The following is a 22695-nucleotide window of genomic DNA, read 5'->3' on the forward strand; positions in this document are numbered from 1 at the left end:
GAAATAAGGAGAGCCAATAATTACAGAACCCTGAAATTACAGACTGTTTGATGAAATCCTCTTCAATCTTTTAGCGCAAATAAGAAGCTTGAAAAAGTGGGCCATGGAGGAGCATCAGCAGCACACTCCATCAGCTATCAGAAGCAGCTAAGACGGAACCAAAAATGGGAGAAATTATCTTTGGTTTGATTTCCTTCTTCTGTATCATTGGCAGCCAATTAGAGGATAAGGAAACTTGATTAAAAAACTGATCCACTCACCCACACAATCTCTGTCTCCCCCTTTCTGCTTCAACTTCCTAACCCGTTAAAGTCACGCTAGTGTTTGATTGCCCCTGCGGCGCCGCTCTGACCTGTTCATTTAAGATGATGTGCAACTCTCAGGTCTGTTCCAGCACTCATTTGTTCCACAGTGGGGTCTCCAAGGCTGGCCAGTAAGAGGACCCCATACTGACCAAAGTGCCCTGGGAGCTTTAAAAGCGGCCACTCACAACCAAGTAAAGAGACAGCTGAGTGTCATTGTTAATGTGGACACACAGCACCACAATGGCAAAATCAATGGAGCTATAGGGAACATCAATCTTGACAGCACAAGACCCTTTTGCTTGTCTCACCACTCCTCTAAAGCGCTGAAAGAACAGTGGTGAGGAGGAGGGAAAATGAAGGAGATGGAAGGAACAAGACAAGGAGTGAAGAAGAAAGATGCCTGAAAGAAAAAGAGGAAGATTCTTAAACAAAAGAAAGACGGGAAAGAAAAGGCAAAGAACATTAGAAAGACGTTAAGACAGTGGATGGGGGAAAAAAATGAGCAGAGCGAAAGAAAAAAGATTTTACAAAAGGAAAAAGGGAAAAAAAAGAAAAAGAAAGAGAGAGTGGAGGAAAGAGAAAATGAGTGATGAAATATGAACCGAAAATGAGAAAAATTGAAAGAAAGAAAGAAAGAAAGAAAGAAAGAAAGAAAGAAAGAAAGAAAGAAAGAAAGAAAGACAGAAAGACAGAAAGAAAGAAAGAAAGAAAGAAAGAAAGAAAGAAAGAAAGAAAGAAAGAAAGAAGAAAAAAAATGTGCAGGAAAGAGAAAAAAGCGATAAAATATGAACAGAAAATTAGGAAAATTGAAACAGGGAGGAAGAGAAAAGAAAGAAAGAAAGAAAGAAAGAAAGAAAGAAAGAAAGAAAGAAAGAAAGAAAGAAAGAAAGAAAGAAAAAAAGAAAGAAAGAAAGAAAGAAAGAAAGAAAGAAAGAAAGAAAGAATAGTAAGCAAGAAAGAGAGAAAAAATAGCAAGCAAGGAGAAAAGAAAAGGAGAAAAATAAAGATATTGAGGACTGACAGTGATCTGAACTGGCCTTTCCTTTGTCTATCTCACAGGGTTACGCTGTCCTTTGAAGATCGTGTACACTGACAGGCCGCCAAAGAGGCCGGCCATCCTTATTCGCCTATAGCGGGCAGAGGTTTGTAGGTAAAGCCTCAGAAGCGCAGCGCCACAGCTGTATGCAGCTGGCATCAAGCTCACATTTTCTCTCACTTCAAATCCTCCCGTCCTTCTCACACAAAAGACAAAAAAAAAACACTGGATACAGCATTCCTCCCTCTAACCACAAAAAGCCACTCGCTTTGTGTCTGGGTGACACATCGAATGCGTACACACGCACAAGCTCAAAAAAAAAAAACAAGGTTCATTATCTCTGCCACTGACTTGAAGGATGCCTCCTCATCCCATTAACATATATGCAGATAGGCAGTCAGTAAATGAAAGACTCCAAAAAGAGACGGAGAGATCAAAGACGACAGAATTAAGGCCAAGTAATGAGGATCTTGGCAAGAGCCCTGCAAATTTATTGATTGTTTGGCAAGCTGTATGCGCTCCTGTTCCACTTTTCCTTCCCTCTATACCATTTAGGCTCGTCTCTGAATGCACACAGAGCGAGCAGTGTGGGCTGGCTCTAACGTGTGGGGTGCTTTGCATGCCTATGGTTCCAGTATTGAGTCTAATCACTATATAATTTACAGTGCAATGATAATGTACTTGGCATAGGGAACAATGAAAGGGAGACTGGCAGCAGGGAAGCCATTCATAACCCTACATACTTTCAATAACACAGCCCTTTTATTCAATTACAACCAGGCCAAGGCACAGACACAGGGGTGAGATTAATCCACAGCACCAGCGGATTTGGAGAAGAAACAAGCTGAAAAGCTGCATTAGATTTAAAGATGTGAGATTATAGTCACTTATAGAAAGTGTGTCTCAATCTGCCAGAAGCTGAAAAACAGCCAGTAAAACCAGAGACTGATGAAATGCTTCTAATGTCACACAGAGCGTGAAGTACACATTTGAAGGTAGTTTGAAAAAGTCTGTTACGATCAAATGTCTCACATTATGACTGTAAGTGCAGCAAAATGAGAGGAAAGGCTAAAAAAGGAGCGTTGGCTGAGGAAACACAGCATTGAGAGCAGTGGAACGGATGGGATCAGAGGGAAGAGAATGAAAGAATTAGCCTAGATAAGACGGATGAAAAGAGGACATGAATAAATGATGAAGAAAAGAAGACAACTACCTCCACGGCTCTCACTGTCGGCTGGTTTCACCTGGATGGGGCGTGTCATCTGAACGAGAGAAGAAAAAAGAGCAGAGGCAGGTTAGCATGGCGACTCAAACTGTTGAGGCCTCAAAGCAAAGGTGTCCGTGACCATGTTTCACATTTTAATGGCTGCTCTGTGATAGTGATCAAAGTGCTTTGGCTGGAGAGGAAACCAAAACACCATCATGCAGCCACACTGATGTGATTCTATACTGTTTTGATAGCCTGCAAGCCAGAGTAAACAAAACAGCTCAGCTCTTTTTCAAACATAACACAGAATCTGTTTGTGTATCTGTATGTTCATTTTATTTGTATTTCACAGCAGCTTCTCAGGGAGGCTGCATATGTGTGTCTAAGTGATAAAGGCTGAAGCAGTCCTAATAAAAGTGAATCCAGCCACAGGAGGAGAGGGATCAATGTGGGCCTATTGATCCAGGCCCTTGGGCTGTGGAGAGTGTCTGGCTGGGAAGGATTCTCTGGTTAGGAGGCTCACTCTAATCCACTGGACCCTGATAAGAATGGCATTGCCTGGATTAGATGCTTCTGTCATCACAGCCTTTGTGTCACGCTCTCCTCCTTTCCCAATTTTACCTCCCTCCTTTTTTCTCCATTCTTGTTGTTCAAGTTGAACAATTTCATCGCCATTTGTTTGGGTGAAAGTTGAAGGCTGCATCTATCTCCCTCTGCATTAACGATGAGTTTTTTAAAGCATTTGTTGAGATATCCCTATTCAGTCATTGAGTAACATACACTGCCTAAAACCTGACCATACAAACACACTAAACTTGAAAATGTATTTACTGCAGCAGAGTATTAAGCTAACAAGATAGTTTATGGCACAGATATGACACCAGTGATCCTCCTGTCATGATTCAGCGCAAAACAAATAGATTGAACAATAAAAAAAACACATTTGAATAAAACTGAGGCCAAAAGTGGCACAAATTTATAACAAGATTACTAGAACATAAAACCAGCCTCTTAGCACACTCAGCTGTTTACAGTAAACCATTTGTAGCTGCTATTTAAACATCTTTTTATTGCAGGGAAATGTTTTCCATTACCGGGCATCCTCAGCCAGATAACTGAAAACCATCCAGCAGTGATATTTTTGGACAGACATATGAATATTTCGTTCCAATCAGCACGTCATGTGTCTTCTTTTCTGCGTTCAATTCCACAGCAGGATGGAAAAGGTCAGATTTAAAGACAGGGCACTCTAATAAAAGCATGACATGTTCAAGGAGAAACACCATAATGGGATTTTAAAATGTCTTAATAACATGCTGATATATGGGGGAGAGGCCCAGGCCCGATTCATTAAGTGCTAAACGTATCCATTTTCACCTTGAGGAACTGAGTAACCTTCCCTCACTGAAATTATTCCATAAATTTAGCCATCGTAAATAATAACTAGCAGCGGCTTAGTCTTTGTAGGGAAAACAGGGAGGATGTTATGCTTGTGAAGGTTGAGGTTTTTAGCTTCTTGTTTCTTGGCTCCCTCCCTATCCGCCCCCTCCCTCCTCCCCATCTACAAGTGCTTTCTTTTCCTTGTTCAACACAAAGTAACCTTACAGTATGCTAATGCCAAGCCACGGGGTGCACTGCTCCCCGGCATGTACGGATAGATTACAGAATCAACCGCGACACTATCGCACACGTGTTCAAAGCAACCTCTCGGAAAGCAACAAACGGAGGGGAAAAAAACATCCGCAAGACAAATTCAGGGATAACTTTACAACTCTCTGCTTCACAACAAGATGGGGTGATCTTTGAATTTGCCTTCGACATGTCAAACGGACAAAAGATGCTTCCATCCTGCCAGTTGATGTTTCAACTTCAAATGTACGGATGGATGGAAGAGGGCAAATCAGCGGCTGTGGCTCCTCTACCGAGCTATGATCTCAACCGTCTCTGCAGGGTGCCTGTGTGTGGGAGGCAGCTCTCTCTCTCCCCAAAGCTAGTTACTGTTCAGCCTCCAACATGCCAGCTTAATGGTCTATTTATTTGCCCGAGAGCAATGCATTACAGTCTTGAACAGTCACTGCTGATGGCTCGCAGTTTGATTCCATTCCCCTTGAACGTGTACAGGGAAAATTGTGTAATTCTAACCTTAAATAGATGCACAATACTACAGCAAATGAACTAAACATATGCTAACATATTCACAGACATGGTAACTTTAAGTAAAATGTATTAAGTGCAGCTGTTGCCTAGGAGACCATTCATTAACTCCAGATACTGTGGGCATGTTTTCAGTCGAGCGTTTATAGGCTGAAGATAGAAGCTGCTTGGCACACCCACAGCCAGCAGAGTGAAACATTAACTGCTGCACTGTGTGCAAACTACATGTGTTCTTTTTTATTTCCAGGTTTGAAATCTTACATTGATGGAAGATGGAATATGGAGGAAAAGGTAGGAGATATTATTACATTCAGGAAGAGGAGAAAGCTGCCTGCCTGAGATGGTACTGCCCTACTCTGCCCTCCTGGCTTTCACTTTAAATACGCAGTGAAAAGATGCAGCAAAACACACTACACACAAAATTAGGTTAAGTCCATGTTAGTAGTTTTTCCTTTTGTAGACGCTCCTGCTAAAATGAATATTTGTCTGGCTCTCAATTATAAGTCAACCAAACATTCAAAATGCAAAAATGAACTTTAATCCTGAATAGACATTTAAAGAGAGACTTGTGTTCCTTTTTTCAAGGTTCACTTCTCCAGACAAGAAATCCCAGGTTTGGTTTCATGAATGCATTTTTCTAGATAAACATGTGTTGAGGGTTTTGGGTTCTGACATTGTTTCAGTAAAGGTTCGACAATTTGTTTCAGATACAGTTTTGTTCTCTCTGAATTTGGTTTCTCTTGAAAACATGAAGAACAAATGCTATAATTCTCAGAAAATAACACATTCTTTAAAAAAAGGAAACACGTAAAGTGGTATGTTCTAGCTTTTATGTTTATTGTCTGAAGAGGACAGTGAGATGCTGCAGGTTGGAACAGGACCTGTGCAGCCTGCTCGGTATGTTGTTGGAGGTACACGTCACAAGCCAGGATTTGAAAAAAGAAAACTTTGCACCCTTGGCAAATTAATTGAGTCACTTGTTTCACACTTTAAATCAATTAGTAAACTCTGTAGTTTCAGACTTCTGATGTCTTCTTGTATTTGCACTTATAAAAAAGGATGTTTGGATATTGCCGCGAGTTTACTTTAATGGATTGTTGTGACTATAAGCGCAATGTTTTATAAATATGTAATTGTGTAACTTCTTAACTGTTTATTAATAAGTGGTGTCAAGTATTAAGCACTCTGTGTAAAAGGTAATTAATTAATTGTGCCCACGTTTTAGCTGTGTTTGCCTTTCAGTGTCAAAAACCCTGTTGATTAAAGAATAAAGAGTTCAACACGAGGAACAGCTCTACTCTGTTTTTATGCCTGCAAATGTCTGCTACATGAAGTAGTGCTGTTGAAACATCATGATCTAGTTTTTTCAGTTACAGTTTGTTTGATTTTTTTTTCATAACTTAAGACTATAATCAGGTTAGAGATAATCTGAGCAAAATGTTTTGACCCAGCTGAACAAATAAATAAGACGAGGGCTTTCCAACCTTTAAATCGTTTCCTCTTCTTCAGCTTTGTCTTCTTCTTCAGAAAAAAACAAAACAAAACATAAATATGTTTTTTTTTCCTCATACATGCCCTGGTCTTGCTCTCTTTCTCACTCCACAAGCTGAGCTGCTCTCAGGGCTCTGACAAATCTATAGTTCCATATGTTTTTATTAAGCCGTCTCATTTGCTCTGTTAAGCCTCCAGTCAGTTAAATTAAAGCTCTTAGCGCTTGTGTGCTTCTGTTTTATATGGAGGGTGATATAGAACACCCCCTGGCCTACGCTACATAATGTAGTGTAAAGAAAAAGGCTGGAATAAACGAACAGGGCCTTTGAGTTTGTCTGTGGAGTTTGTTGGATGCTGGTTTAGACTAAATAAATATTATATAGAACAACACTTTCTGAAACTCTATCTTATCTCACTTTCCTGGGAAAGTTGAGTTTTGCTGGGAAGCCTTCTATAAAAACTATTAATAGACAAAATGAGAACCAAAGACCCTGGCCTCCAGCCACAAAAGACATCCCACTGTCTGACTTCAAATTACACAGAGCAAGTCAAGAAAGTGCAGTCCAGACTTGGCCTGTTAAAAGTGTGGAGGATTTAGAGTCTACAGTTGGCACTATCCATGACAGTAATGAGTTCATGACTAGTAGAGTTTAGCAGAATTGAGCCGTATGGAGTCCCAGACTCTGCAGTGTTAAAACTCCACAGAGGGCCAGTAGCAAGACAATAACAGTGAGTTTCAAAGACCTGGTGCATATCCAAACCCTAAAACTTTGTGAGTCTTTCACTTTCATATTATCCAGAAGGAGGAACCTCCAACGCAGGAGAACTCCCAAAGCAGAAATGAAAAAAAAAAAAAAAAAAAAGTGCTTGTTTTGCAGAAGCTCATGTCTCAGCAGTAAAAGTCTTTTGCAGCAGTATTTACTCACAATGCTTGCAATGAAATAAGTCTAATAGCCATACAATATGTGTGATGTGTGGTGTCTGCTGGCTTTCATTCAGGTTTAATATAGAGTAATGTTTGTGCTGGGATCATTAATACATATTAGTGAGCCATCAAAGCTCATGTTGCTGCACTGCTCTGTAACAGGAGCATAAACAGTCTCCCCCATGACTGGGCCGTCTCTGCTGATATAATTAATATTTCCAATTATTGATCTGAAGGAGTGCTGAGTGGTGGCTGTCCTGGGGCCCCCGCTCCAGCTAATAAATCTGTACCATGTACAGTAGAAGGAGTATGGAGGAGGTGGGAAAGAGAAGGAGCGATGGTGCAGTAATTTATACTTATGATGCACTTCACTGCAATCACAATAATTAATAATTTACAATACAAAAAAATCATACGCAACAAATTGACATAAAAAATAAAAGACCCACTCAAAATATGAACCTTTTCCTAAAGAGATGTTTTAAGTGGGGTAGTATGAGGTACTTGTCAATACTAAGTGTTTGACCCAAAGGGGATGCTCGTCAGCCACTTTGTTGTGAACTGGAATGGAAAATGGGCCATCAACTGCAGGCTGGGGTCAACTTTATCACATAATTCAGCTAACTCTACAAAAATACAACTAAAATACAAATATTGGTGTAGCACTGGAGAGTATGTGGCTGTGTAGTCTGTCTCAAAAGTTTTACCAAAACAAGGACACAAAATGTCAGAAACTCTTGTACAAGCCCAACAAGCTTTGTCCCTTCCTTGAGTCACTTTCTTGTTAAAGGGGCTGTGACGAGTTTCTAAGTGATCTTGCAAAACTCTCCCTTCTAGATATATGCTTGATCATAATACACCCTTTAAAATGAGATTATCAAAACCAATATTACAGGTTACAGGTTGACAAAGTTTAGTAATGAGGAGAGAGATTCCTGTTTTTCTCAGCTGAAAATAATTTCTGTGATTACTTTTGTAGTGTTGGTGGACACATGAGCCTAACTGTTGGACAGAAAAAGGACAGAAGAGCAATAGCAAGATAAATGGGAGGGTGATAGTGCACGGTCTAAAGGCTAACACAGGGCTAAACTGTTTTAATATTCATCCCAACCCACAGTCAGCAGTTATTCTGCAGTGGTCTGTTCAAACTTGAGAGTCTATCAATAAAATGAAGAGTGAGGTTATGTTAGCTCTGCTTGGTAGATGACTGGCAGGACAAAGCTGACCAGGATTCACAAACGTTACACATTATGGACTCGTCTTAGAGCACCAGACTGCCAGCTGGGCTACATAAAAACAGCTCCTAAACTACAAACAAACTGACAAAGTTTGCTTGTTGTCACATTAGCCAGGCTAACGATGCACTGCATATAGCCGGCTTCTACAATGTTTGCTTCATGTCATTTTTCAAACCGTAGCGCGGCATAACTGTGCTGATAAATACCTTCTCTTGCTGCGTTGTATCCAGTAAAGTTGTCTTGAACAAATAAAATTTGATTCAAGCCTATTTCCATTTAATTCCAAAACAACAACAGCGTGCAGAAACTCCAGGCCAGAAAGTGGTGAGGCAGCCTGATTACAACAGTTCCTCCTCATAGCATCTTTAATGTGTGCTAAATAAATCAATAGAATCAGCAGGATAAATTACTTACAGGACTGGGTGAAGAAGTCTGGGATTTTGGCATGGGCTAGTAACCAGAAAGAGTCATATTTTCAAAACCAATAACATTTTCTGACATACCTGTCCTCAGGTGTAGGCCTGTAAGCTCCTTGATGCACTAACCTCTCCTGTCTGGTATGAATAAACTGCATCTATTTGAGCATGTTCATATATGTGCCTGAATGCAACATGAGAAAATGTTAGTGCTGTGGAGTTATAATTTATCCTCATGTGGAAATTGCTGGCGGCAGCAGTGTGCTGGTCCTGATAAGAAGCATCAGTCAGAGCTGAGGAGATGGCAACCACTATAAGCTTTGGGATTCCTATCAGAACCAACAGGATTTAGAGCTAAAGGCGCTGACATGGACTGACAGACAGCTGCAGACCTCAGCTAGTCCGTGTCACCTTTCCAGGTAAGAACTTTTACTCCATCATGCTGTATCCATTTTGAATATAATGACTATTTACTTGCCTTATTTTGTAAGTTTCCTCACTAGGGAAAGAAGGCGCCATTCTTTTTTGCTTTGTACTTATTTTGCGTAAGTGCTTCCTATTTTCAAAGGCTAAACGGCTCCTTTTGGAGCTAAACTGCGGACTTCCATCTGTTACACTGAGTTTTTCTTGTAGTACACAAATTAGCATTAGGCCACAGCTAACTCACAAACATGTGCACCGTGTAGTACCATTATTCCTAGCACCACTACTACATCTCTGATTAAGACCATTAGCCCTTCTGTTGCCTGATGCCATCCAAGTTCTGTTTATCTCTTTCCCCCAAAACACTAACAGCCTCCCAGAAACAGCCTGAAGTTCATCTACCCAGTGCTTTCCAAAACGCCTTTCCAGCCCTCTCTATTATCATTGCTTTACAAGCTGAAGTGGTTGGCCAGCTGTCTGACTGCTACAGCCCTCATTACACAGACAGCAGAACTCAGCTCTCATCAAGATTTCATGAAGGTGAATGTCACACATCAAAACCACCTCATTTGTGGCGCCCCATGACTCAGCAGACTGAGCTGCGTGGCTTTGGCTGATGTTGGTTCTCATCAAACTCTTTATTACTTGGGATTAAGTCTGAATAAAATATAAAAATCACACCCTCCACCTCTGAGTTTGCCTATCAAACCTTCACACGGATGGTGTCATTCTCATGCCGTGCTTGTCCATCTATTTGATTAAGTCGCCCTGTCTCGTGAAGTATAAGCTCTTCACTGAGAGACTGTGAGTCCGACAAGACTTGTGCAGTGGACAAGGGATGTGGGTGACAGAAACAGTGTGCAATCATGAGGGGGGAGTAGATAGGGGGATTGAGTTAATGCCTAAATCCTGTCCTACTGAGCCTGTAGCAGGGCGCCCGAAAGATAAAGAGAAACAGAGGGAGAGAGGAAGAGGGGGAAAGTGATCAGAGAGGAATGACAAAAAAGGGAAAACTAATGGAAAGATGCTTGAGGAGATGTGTGGACTGAAATAAAGGAGTGGGTGGGTGTTTGTGAATAAGGGAAAAGAAGAGTGAAAAAGGACAAAAAAAAAAAATAAAAGAAGAAACTAAAAGCATCTCCTCTCCCTCCTGCACCTCCTCCGTCTCCTCGACTTCCTGATGTACGAGCCACACTTTGGTTATCAGGGGAAGGGCATCACTCCCAGACATCTTTGGCACGGCCGCTTTTCAAGCCCAGAGAGCTATTGACATGGCGTGTTACTGTAATGCGTGAAGCAGTGGGAGACTCATTGTAAATCTGTGTCAACAAATGCTGTAGCAGCAGCGTGCTCAATCTCCTCCCGTCTCTCTCTCTTTTTCCGTGTCAGCCTCACTCTGCCCCTCTCTTGCATTTACCGACCTATCTAATGAATCTTATCTGCGCAGCACACTGGAGGCTTAAGCTTTTGGTGGGCCCACATCTCTCCCACACACACAGGCACGGACAAACTCTCCCTTTCTTTCTTTCTTAGTCTGCGCACTGTTTGATGTGGTTTACGCTCTTCAGTTCATCTTGAGGAACTGTCCTTAGAAAGATAAGATCATGACGACAGACCAAACCCAGTGGCTTTAGAGGGGCGACATCATGCCAATCCCAGCGAGGGTCCGGGGCGGGCAGGAAGTAGTGAAATGGCAGAGGATATGTGCCATGACAGAATTACAGATCTGGAGTTGTGTGAGGCTTCGATGCTTAAAGGTGCCCTCATGCACTGATGCAGCGTTCCCTATCTGGCTACTGCCTTGATATTTGCTTTGAAGATTATGTCCTGCCTGGCCGTCTGTGAGTTACAGCACAGATAATGATGTACAACATCATGCTCAGCGTGTGCGCACACAGTACACCACCCTGCGTACACTTCCAGCTTGGTGATACGAACTTTACCTCGCAAGATTCATCATCCTTGGAGCAGGATGTACAGTAAACACATATGAGCTATCAACTTTGCAGTATAAGGTAGATTTTTTTAGGCTTTGTCAACTTTCATTTTAAAAACGTTTTATTACCAAACAATAGTTTTGAGTCAAATTTTTATGGATTCTTTATCTTTTTCCATCAGTGAGACATTTTAATATCCACAGACATAACCCAAATGTTAGTGTGTGAGATGAAATGCTCCTCAGATAAGTGTGACTTTCTGTTTTTGCTTTGATAACAAACAGCCATGCACATCAAACTCTGACATTTTGGGCTTGAAGTTACGATAGAAATTTCTACCACAGCTAAATCTTTTTTTCCCAACAGTATTAACGCTGAGCTTTGTTCTGTTCTGCACCAAGCATGCCCACACAAATGATATGACATGTTTTGTTTTGTTTTGTACCAGCGCTTCCTGAAATTCAGTAGCCCCCCTCCAGCTGAATTTTCTCTAACAATTGAGCTGCTCCCTTTATTTGAGTTCAACTGGGCATGCTCAGCTGCTAAAACAGCTTCAAAATGTAACTTGGTACAATGCAAACCTGACTCCTGCAGTATGGATGAAAGCCCACAGAAATGGTACAAGCACAATGGTGGGATATTTGACTTTTGATTAACTTTGCACAGCTACTCTAAGCTGTGCAATGAGTGGAATTAAAACGGGTGCTACTAAAAGGTCACTCAAGGAATCAGTTTAGTGAACGTAGATAGTTTCAAGTCAGTGTATGCAAATGTACCCACTTTATCACAGCCACGCATGGACTTAACTGCCCTCATACAGGCTTACACACTCGCACACACACTCCCTTAGCTGCAGGTTTCCTTTGCCCTCTGTGTTGAGCCCAGAATGCTCCTGCTGCTGTCACAGCAACTCCGGGATTGTGACAGATTATGGCCTGCTGCCCCGACCAATAGGAGCCAAGAAGTGTTGCCTGCCCACTGACTCATAATTCTTGGCATACCTATGCCGAGTTGACGTTTCTTTAATGGTCCCTGGACCTCCAGCAGGCATCCTTGTCCTGAGCACTATGATTGCATATTAGCAATTCACTAGCACTTGCACTTTTCTAGTCCTACACTCCCTGTGCCACCTCCTCTAGGAGGAGAGAAGACCAGAAAGAGGGAGAGGCCAGAATAAGGGTACAGAAAGATGGAAGAAGGGAGAGATAAGAAAGCAGCCATGCATTTTGGCTCCGAATTTGAGAGAGGTTTGAGGGGTGCCAAGAAGAGAGAGACATATGAAAATGGAGACAGGAAGGAAATAAAACGGTCAAAAGTGTAGAAAGTCAAATAATACTTCCCCAAACCCATTGCTTGATTCCAAAAAGTGCTGCAGAACTTCTCTGTTCAGTCTCATTAAGCACACACATCTGCTTTAGCTACTGATCAGTGAGAGAGTCTGGTTATTAATGACGGGGAAGCTGATCATTTGTTATCCTATAGGATCATTATCGAGTTGGCGAAATCTGGACGCAGCATCATATTTGTGTGTCTGTGCATGTGTGTGTTGTGGTGTGTGCGTCTGTGTCCATCAAAGGGGGGATTGCGAGGAGGAGCCAGAGCTCACAGGATCGACACAGGGCCAGCCTGCTCCGTCCATCTGCTCCGAGCTTCATTCCCAGCATATCAATACCCCACATCTCATAAACACACACACACACATAGACACAAATACACACCCACACACACACGCATACACACCCACACAACATGCTGTCACCTGCGACTTCTGCTGGTTCCATCACTCTCCCACCACTCAGCTCTTGGCTGTAAAGCCTGCTTATGTTTCATCCTGACACTTAGAGAAAATCCCTGCTTGTCTATAAGCGCATTCAGCACCAAACAAAAGAGACAGGCCGGTCTTCTAGCCTCATTCTAGTCTCTCTTCTCCTCCTCTCAAGTCTGACTGCACCACAGTAAAACTGTTTGCTAAATAAACACAAAAGCCCCTCTCACTGTGCCTGGTTCAACCTTGAACCACAAAGGACCTGAGGGCTGGACAAGCAGTACACCAGCCTGACCTCTCGCCATTTCAACCAATCTGCAGCAAACACACTCTGACGAAGTGAGAACAAGAAGCACTGGAGCAGAAAACACATTCCAAGTGTCTCTGCCAACTCTCACTCCACACCTCCGATGGCCTTGGGTGGCTTATTTCATTGGGTTTGGAGTAGTTGAGAAGATGTGGTTTGGGGCAGTGTTTGGACATGTTTTCTGTTGGCTCATGTCGAAACCTGGAAAAAACTTTGGTGTAGAATAAATAAAGAAGTCGTGATGCTCACTGTAACAGAAATGACTGAAGAAAATAAAGTTAAGATGATCCAGGATTCTTTGACCCAGGGTTTGGAACAGTAAAAGGACACTTAAAAGCTGTACTGAAGATCCTCTGAAGGTTGACCCAAACTAAAGATTTTTAAACTTGAAGCCTATCCCAGCTGTCATTGGGGGTAAGGCTGGGTACACCCTGGATAGGTCACCAGCCTACAGGGCAAACAAGTAGAGCTGAAAACGATAAATCTTTACAGTTTCAAATCAGAGCAGCCGTGGCTTTCTTCACAGTCAATTAGGAGAAGCTGGTCACTCTCCACAAACATACATCATCACACTAGCATTGTAGTTGAGACCAAACTAAAAGAGTCCAAGACATTTATGGAGGAAAAACCAAGACCAAGGCTAAATGAGACCAAGACCTAGATCAGGGGTGGGCAAACTTTTTGATTCGTGGGCCACAATGGGTTCTAACATTTGACAAAGGGGGCGTACCAGGAGCAGATGGATGGAGTGCTTTGGTAACTATCAGGGTATCATTTGTTCATTCCATATCCGTTTTAGAATCCAAAATTGGAAAACAGATAACGACTTCTTCAATTTTTCGTTTTCAAATAAAAAAATCAGAAAACACGTAACGGTCTATTTTTTGCTGTTTTGATTTTGTTTTGAAATTAAAATTAGAATATGAGAGAATGGAATTATAATGTGAATCTTGATCTGTGTTTGGTTCGTTCTTTCGTTATTCTGTTTCAAAACAAAATCTAAAAAATGAAAAAACTGACTTTTTTATTGTTTTTCTGTTTTAAAACCAAAACAGAAAAACGGAATCACAGAAAAACAGAAAAACAGAAAAACAGAAAAACAGAAAAACGCAGTTTTTCTGTCCTGGTTTTAAAAATGAAAAAAAAAAATAATAATAAAAGATTGTGTCAAAATTTTTTGTGTGATATTTTGATATTAAATGTGAACTCTCTATATAGAAAACATCAGAATTGCAGGGAAAATAAAACATTAACAAGTTTTATTCATTTAATTTTTTCAAGTTCTGCGGGCCGGATTAAAACGTTCAACGGCATGTGCCCATCCCTGACCTAGAACATATTTGTAGAAAAAAAGTTTCTTTTGAGTGTGAAGTAAATCAAAAAGTTGTCTTCTTAAATTAGACCTCCCTTTCAATAAAAAAGGCAACCACATATAACTTTTGATTTATAGGCATCACGTTGCAAAAAATCTCAAATTTTGACCATTTAACTCGCTGTCAAAAAGTTTTCATTATACACACTAAAAGCCAGCCGAGTAAAATGTTTTTGATTCAGTGTCAAGACCCAGACCTTAAAAAAGTGGTTTTGACACTACCTCACTGACAAATCCTGAAAGATAGTCTCTGAAAACATCCCAATATTTGTTCACTTTTATAGGAAGAAGGACGACAGGCCCAATTATCTTGTAGTGACTACCAGTTCATGGTCTATTTCAAGCAAGTTGACCACTACTTTGAGGGACGTTTGTTCCTTCAAACTTTATTCACCCAAGCAGAGTCCTAGTTGGATTCCAACTTGACTGTTTCAGTGGGGTTACTTGAGGACATCTAGTAAGAAGATGAGTCCCACCAAAAACCTTTGCAGTGACAGATGGAGGTCTTCACAAGTACAAAACATAGATCTGAACAGAGAGTAAACAGAGTGAGAAAGACAAATATATTTGATGTTAATCCAGGTGGGAACTGCATGTTTGGAACAGTTAGATAGAGAAAAAAAATAGTAGAGAGAAATGCGATATAATTGTGTTAATAATGTTCTTAGAATAAAAACAAAGTCAAATGATCTAATTTCACAAATAAATTGTAAAAGTTAATATCTGATGCTGCGACAACAGATATCCCTTAAATAAATGTTTCTGGGCTACAAATATTTAATAGAAATAATGATTAAATGATAAAAAAAAAATATTGAGATTATGACATACCACATGATGAATAATGATGAATAATGAGTCATTGTATCCATCCAATCATCCAGGAGTTCAGGCGTACATAGTAGAACAAAGTTTGGACCTTCTGACAGAACTTGTGGAAACGTCTGAGAGAACGGCCATACCCTGATGTCGTGATGCCTCCAACTTTGGATGCAGTGGAAATGCTACACATCCACCTTCCTCCCTCATTCACACCAATTTCCTCACAGCATATCCTCCTACAGTTTTACAGCAGCATCCTTGACAGCCCATCACCTCACTTGCCTCTCAAGCCTCCCTCCATCCAGGGACATTTGTATGCATGCATGTATTCATGAGCTGGTATTAAATTTAAATATGTTTTTTACAGTCAACAGTCACTGATATACAGCTAATGCAGACCAAGAAAAGAGAGGGAGACGGATTCAGAGAGGAAGAAAAGGAGAGACTCAGTGCACTCTGAATGAACTCCGGCTAAATCACACTCACAAGCCTCCTACACTTCCGCCCCTCCTTGTCTTTTCTTTCATTATTTATTAATTTATTCATTTTAATGATGTTCATCGGAGCACATTCATCTAACAATTTGGACTTAAAGGTTTAACATGGAGCAATATAGGACCTTAAATCCTGCTGAAATTACATTTGGGATTTAAGATACATTCTCTTTCTTTTTCCCTTCTCTTCACCCCAGAAGTGGTGAGGTTGCTGTTGTGCCTGTCGTTTCATGAGGTCAGGACTGTTTTCTTCCATTCTTTGGCTCTGAAAGCAGTCCTGGGAGCTCTAATGGCTTGCTCACACTCTCTGCTTTGCATTATTTCCTAACTGCAAATACCAAGGGGCTGTGTCACAGAGAGAGCTGTCCTAAAGCACTTAATGTAACCTACATACACTCCAGCATGGACAGAAACACACATACGTTCAGCAGGAGCATATGGCACACACCACACACTTCATTGACAGGACATGGGGGGGCTCTTAGCTCAAGGGGGGGTCACACAGGGGACGCTTTATTTGCTCTCAGACTAAACCACCCACAGAGCTCAGCCAATACTGCGTACAGCGCTGATTCCAGAGTAAAGAGGGCAGAGAAAGGGAGAGAAATACCAGAGACGAGTGCAAGGAAAATGAAAAGGGCCAAAGAAACTGATTTCGCCTCATAGTTCATCTTCATCTGGGTGCCCTGTCCCAAACCCCAGTTCATGAAATAAGTCCTGCTGAAAATCAATGGCGGTCCGAGCCGTGTAAAGGTCAGCCATTCAGCAGCGCTGGCCTTGGAGGACCAGTCAAGCCCAGGCTTGTACTGTGAAGCTCAGCTAAGTAGAATTAATGGGGGGATCGATTATTCTGCACACAACTTAAATTGAACTAAGCAGAGAATCATTTTAAGGCAGGAACTGTAGCATGACGCAGAATGAGATGCATTTGCCACATAGTCAACCCCAGAAGCCATTTAGCGGGCACAGAGTGAAGGGTGGGGAATAAAAAAGAGATTTTTAAATACAGAATATCTCATTCTCTCTCTTTATTTCGACTCCATCTCTCACCTTCTGCCCCTTTCTTTTTGAGTTCACCCTCTGTACAGTCACCTCCTGATAATGCCTCGATCCCTCCCGGGACCCAGTTCATATATTTGATACAAAGAAGCTCTTCCCTCTTTCCTCCTCCTTTCACTCACTTCCCTCACTTCACTTTCTTTTTTTTATATTCCATGTCACCCCCGGCACCTCATTCGTCTTGTATTTCTCTCTTGTTTAAAACAAAATCAATATGGGACCGGAGGAGACAAATCAACGTATGGTGGCACTGCAGGAGGAGGCCCAGCAGGCTCCCACCTCAACAGTCACATGTTCCTTGCTCTCACACTTGCTCATGGTAAGGGGGGAGGGGCGCGGAATAAGTGAAGGAAGGAAGGGAGGGTGGATGGGTGGAAGTAGAGATGTAAGGTTTGACTTATGGAAGGATGAAATGATAAGAGACCAAAGGGCTGGAGAGGGATGAAAGGGAGCTGGTGAGGGATGAAACAGCGCTCCAAGGGGAGGGCATATGGAAGGAGAAATAAATGGAGAGAGGGAAGATAGAGAAGGAAAGAGAGAAAGAGAGGAGAGGAGTGGGCGGCTGTGAGGGTGGAGGTGGATGATGGTTGAGGGGGGGTGCATATCATGGAAAAATTCTGCTCCAGTGACTGGAGTGCAGAACGGGAGCCCTCATCTATAATGTATATCATGAGAGATTTTCATACATATAAAATGGAGCAGCACCAGGAAGTGTCTCACTGCCACGGCACAGCCGAGAATCGCCCGTGGGGGCAATTTCAATATTCTGTTCTGTTTGTACTTCCATACTGTTAATTCACATATACCCTTGTGTTTCTCGGTGTTGCTTCATACTGTGAGTCAGAAAGGATTAAAAGACTCTGTGACTAAATGTAAACACCTTTTATTCAAGATTATTCAAATATCTCTTCAACCAAAGCAGATGTTTTAAGCGTACTTAACCTTTCTCTGCTTTCAGAGAGGAAGCGCTCTATGCTGATAATCTAAAAATAACAGCCATGTTGATTTAAAAAAAGTTAGACACTCACATGATTGTGTAACATGACCAGCAATAGATAAGTATGCAGTGTGGTGCTCATGTATCCGTCATAAGCCCTGCTCTCCCTCTGGACTTTGATTCTTTCTAAACAAGTTGGACAGCCGAAAAAGGCGTCATGTGGGAATCAGGAAAAAATGAAATAAATAAACATGACAAGTGGCCACTTAGCCACAGCCTCCCTCATTGAAACCTGATGAGGGCCCTGTCTCGGCTAACTTCAACAAACGCTAAGTGACATGCTTAAGTGGGTTCAGGTTGCGCATCCGGGGTAATTCAGTAAAAATACAAATGAGTCTGGCTGGAAAAACAGATCACCATGCACTCATTCAAAATAGAAAGGGAGAGAGACGGGAGACTTGCTTTCTTTTTCTCTGTCCTTCAGAGGATTCTATTGGCCTCACATCGACCGTCTGGCACGCGCACACACACTCACACTGACACACACTTTACCCAGCCATAAACAGCACTATATAGACCTGGTGATTTCCCTCATTGGGAATCGATAACAAATAACCTCACTTTTCACTGGCCATTATGGTTGGTGTCGACCATACCCAGTCGTCTTTATCTGCACACCGATGTCACACCTGACCTTGAGCTCAGTGCTCTCCTCTCTCTGCTCCCCAGGTACATTTCTAGCACAGGGCTCGCTCCTGGTTTTTTGGAAAGGTTCAAATTGAGCCCGATGGGAGCAAGAAGCAGGGAGCAGCCATCTCCCATGACAGATCAATGGTAGGTCTCACCACAGGGCAGGGGGCCAGCGCCTCGCACAACCTGCTAATAGAATCCCAATGTCATTGCTGACACTACATGGCCAGGGCTGCTGGAGGTTAGCCTGAGGTAGGACAGTGGGACGGCTGTGGTTTAAAATGCCTGCAAGGTCCTCATGTTTCATATCCTCTGGCATGGATGTGAATGAAGTGTGTGTGGGTGCATGTGGAAGTATGTACCAGAAATACGCTCCTAAAAGTTAATACATAAATAAAGGAAATACCTTGTTGTTGTGAGAAGGTGTGTCTGGTGCACGCTGAGTCACAAGCAGGTCATTATCCATGTTTCAAAACCACATGTTTAGTATATACTGATGGATGAAAGGCAAAGCTTCTCAGCTGCTTTACTCCCCCCTTTAAACTCTTTAGTGCCTCAGTCTCTGCATCCCTCTTAAACTAAATTTAGGTTGTTGCCTCCTCTTCTCCTTGTGCATTTAAATGTAAAATACATTTTCCTCCTCTCCTCTCAGTTCAAAGATACAGTAGCAAATTTAGGACTTCATTAACATCCCAGACATCCTGCCAAAGCGCGGAGCGGTGAAACTCATGATTCACAGCACAAATCACGTCATATGTTCCACTTGCAAAAAAGCTACAGAGGCTGTTAGGGCAAAACACCTATAACATACAGTCACACATAGGCACACATATGCATGGATGTATGAGTGAGAGACGAGAGCTGGGAAATCTTGGTCACCAGAGGAAACATGTCTCAGAGAGCTTTAAGAGCTCCTGATGAAGATGAAGAGAGGATTTAGACCTTTGCATATTTTACTCCCACTTTTTACTCTCTCTGCGTTCTTCTGCGTGTCACACACACCCTGCACATATAGGAAAGGACTTGAGAGCCTTCTCTGCTTCTCTCCTTTGACTGGATTTTCTCTCCAACACCCACACTGAAGTTCTGTAGCTTGAGACACAAGATTCAGGAAGTCTGCATAGAGACTGAAGCTGGATTTCACGTTTTCAGAGATAGGATGGCCCAGAGAAGAAGAGTTTTCTATCATTTAAAACTCCAGCTGTGGAGAAAGTAAAGCTAAAACAGTGCAAACTAGAAACACCATGTCAGATATATCTACCTACTTCAATTACCCATCCCCAGTAACAGCACTGCTGCTATTAGTGGGACTCATGACATTTGCTAGTTACATAACATGTCAACCCCTGGGGGTAGCTTGGAGATTCACACCATGCAGCTTCTCCACTTTAATTAATTACTACGATTTTGGAGTATCATCTTTTGGAGAGGCTTTTTTACCCATTTAACTCAACCATCATCTTTTTCTATGACTTTACCAAATCCTGATTGGTCCCTTCTAGCATCTCTATTTATTCAACAAAAATAAATCTATGCTTTCTATCACTTAGATTCAGGAAAACTGCATATTGATCCACATGGAATCACAGCACAGGCACAGAGGAACTGATTAGCAAAGACAAATAATGAAAACACCAACACAGCTTGAATGATATGGGATTTTTGTGGCCAAAAGAGCACTGCAGGAATGGGGACTTTCAAAGCAGGCCCTCTAGCCAATCTGACTTTTGTGCTCTGTGAAACCTTGATTGTTGTCAAACCACATGACTAGATTATTTGCAACAGGCTTGATACGATTCAACAAGGGAAAAACTTGAGTGGAAGCTGTTATCATGTCATGATAACCACTAACAGTGAGCTCTGAGTATCTGAATTCATCTCAAGAAATTTTTACTTAATCCGTATATATGGGCCAATTCTAGGGTCTGTTTGTGCAATGGCAAGTGAATTTTGTACATACAGAATGTGTAAAATAGTCACTTAAGGATAACTGGACTTGGTAGTCTTTCAGCTGTGATACTTCCTGCAACCAGATTTAGACCTTCAAACCATGTTCTGTGTTGCTTGTGTGAATTTTGTAAAAGCTATGAAAAAAAATACTTAATTCTGATTGGCCAAAAAAGCCATAACAGGTAAATCACAAGACCAAATCACTTAATAGACCATTTTACTTCTGCTTGTTGTTGCTTTGGGATAAAAAAAAAAAAACCTGGTTAGCTAGGACCATAGACTGTATACAGAGTGGACAGGGTGGCTCCGCCATTTAACATTTTATGGTTTTGAAGCCAAAATTACCACGTCACAGGCGCAGCCATTGAAGCAGTTGTGCAGCCAGAGTCTGTGCAGTACAGACTTTGAGGGATTCTGGGAGAATCTGAGTGGAGCCGGGTGACAAAAATAATAAATATTTTTTTCTTTCAAGAGTCTAAACACTTCTTGACTCTACGTCCCGACATATTTTACAATCCCTGAAAAAAAATACATGTCAATCATCGTCAAATGTGACGTAAAGCCTTGTTTTTAACCTCATATAACTAATGAAACAAAACTTTTTAGAAAAAATGAGAACTTGATCACAAGGCAGCCAAATGATATCTTCAAGCCACCACAACAATCGGACGCGAGAAACATTTCTACCAGGAGTATTAATCTTTTAAAGTTTGACCACAGCCCATCTGGAATGACTGGAGAGTCAGATTTTTTTACCTATACTGCAGCCAGCCACCAGGGGGAGCAGTTTTTTGTGGAGACCTCACTTCAAGCTGAGCAAGATGACGTCCATTTTTTTTTTTACAGTCTTTGGCTAGAACTCCAAACTGATGAATATTGGAGCAATAATGTTGTTTCTCCATCTCAGGCTGGTCTTGACAGTAGGGACATTGAGACAGTTACTGTGCTCAGATGTGAATTTGTGTATTATTTTAACAAAAAAAACTAAGCACTTTCAAAGCAGTAGTAAACTTGGCATGACAGTAGGGCCAGTAGTTGTATGAGCATATAGAAAAGTATGCGTCTTTGTGTACGGGAAGCTCTTTTCCTTTTTTAATGATGTAATTAAAATAAGAACACACACAAACAATCACACAAACATATGTATTAACAAACAAACACCCTGACACTTGGTTATGGACCAGGAAAGTAAAGAGGAGTTGAGTGTGTGTTTGTGCCTGTATTAATTCTGTTAATGATCACAGAGGGTCAGCCTGCCTGTGATCCCTGTCCTACCATTAAACAAATAAAAACAACACTGATTACCAGGATGTTCACTGGATGCATCAATCTTTAGTAATTAGAGAGCGGTGTTTTGACTCTCTCCCCTTTTCTGTTCGTCCTTTCTTTCCCCCTTTTCCCTTATTCCAAAGTCAGGCAGCAGCAGCAGACTCCTTTTAATGAACTAATAAGGGTGCGTGCTTGGCTAACCAAGAATGAGACAGCAAAGAGACAAATAAGTAGGAAGCCAGGCTGCTCCACCAGCTAAATAAAGCAGCCACAAGCACAGGCTCTGCTGCATTTCCCCACAAGGGTTCATCACTCTGATTTAGAAAAGAATAAAATAATAGTGACTTCTGCATGGATAGTGTGTGTGTGTGTGTGTGTGTGTGTGTGTGTGTGTGTGTGTGTGTGTGTGTGTGTGTGTGTGTGTGTGTGTGTGTGTGTGTGTGTGTGTGTGTTTCTGCCTGGAAAAGGACACAGCTGTCACATTAAGATCATGTAGGCCTGTAGCATTAATCTGTCTTGTAGAACCTTGAGATCTAAAGTACTACGGTACTTAGGGCTATGGTGTGTGTATGAAGGAGCATGTGAGGGGTTGCATGCATAAGGAAGGAGCGAGAGGAAGATGCTAGCAGGACATATGGCTCTGGATTCGAATCCAGATGCTCACGCAAACTGGTGACGTGACACTGCAGTATGGGCAGAGAACATGATGGAGGAGGAGAAGTTAAATATGGGAGGCTGAAAGTAAGACAGGAAACTGGAGATCAAATCAGAAATATATTACAAAATGAAGGAAGTAAAAAGACAGGAAGAACTGTCAGAAAAAGAGGGAGTTGAGTAATAACAGGATGTTGCAACTGTAAACTCGCGCATAATGATGAGCTGGCTTGAAGCCTCTACT

The 22695-nt window shown here is 41.7% G+C and overlaps 1 protein-coding gene across 17 annotated transcripts in view; it reads right to left on the bottom strand.

The window, feature by feature from the left end:
- celf5a (cugbp, Elav-like family member 5a) overlaps positions 1-22695 on the bottom strand; it is a 215654-nt gene that overhangs the window by 99712 nt on the left and 93247 nt on the right. For 9 of the 17 annotated variants that reach the window (XM_074667423.1, XM_074667426.1, XM_074667414.1 and 6 more), the window contains exon 3: positions 2555-2603. In XM_074667423.1, the coding sequence (XP_074523524.1) occupies positions 2555-2603 (49 nt within the window). Of the gene's footprint in view, positions 1-2551; positions 2604-22695 lie in introns of all 17 variants that reach the window. The other 8 variants (XM_074667418.1, XM_074667420.1, XM_074667419.1 and 5 more) reach the window with 1 other exon arrangement.

Source organism: Halichoeres trimaculatus, unplaced genomic scaffold (assembly GCF_033239565.1).
Source record: "Halichoeres trimaculatus isolate MK-OKI-2021-1 unplaced genomic scaffold, fHalTri1.1 fHalTri1_scaffold_4, whole genome shotgun sequence".
Classification (NCBI taxonomy): Eukaryota; Metazoa; Chordata; class Actinopteri; order Labriformes; family Labridae; genus Halichoeres; species Halichoeres trimaculatus.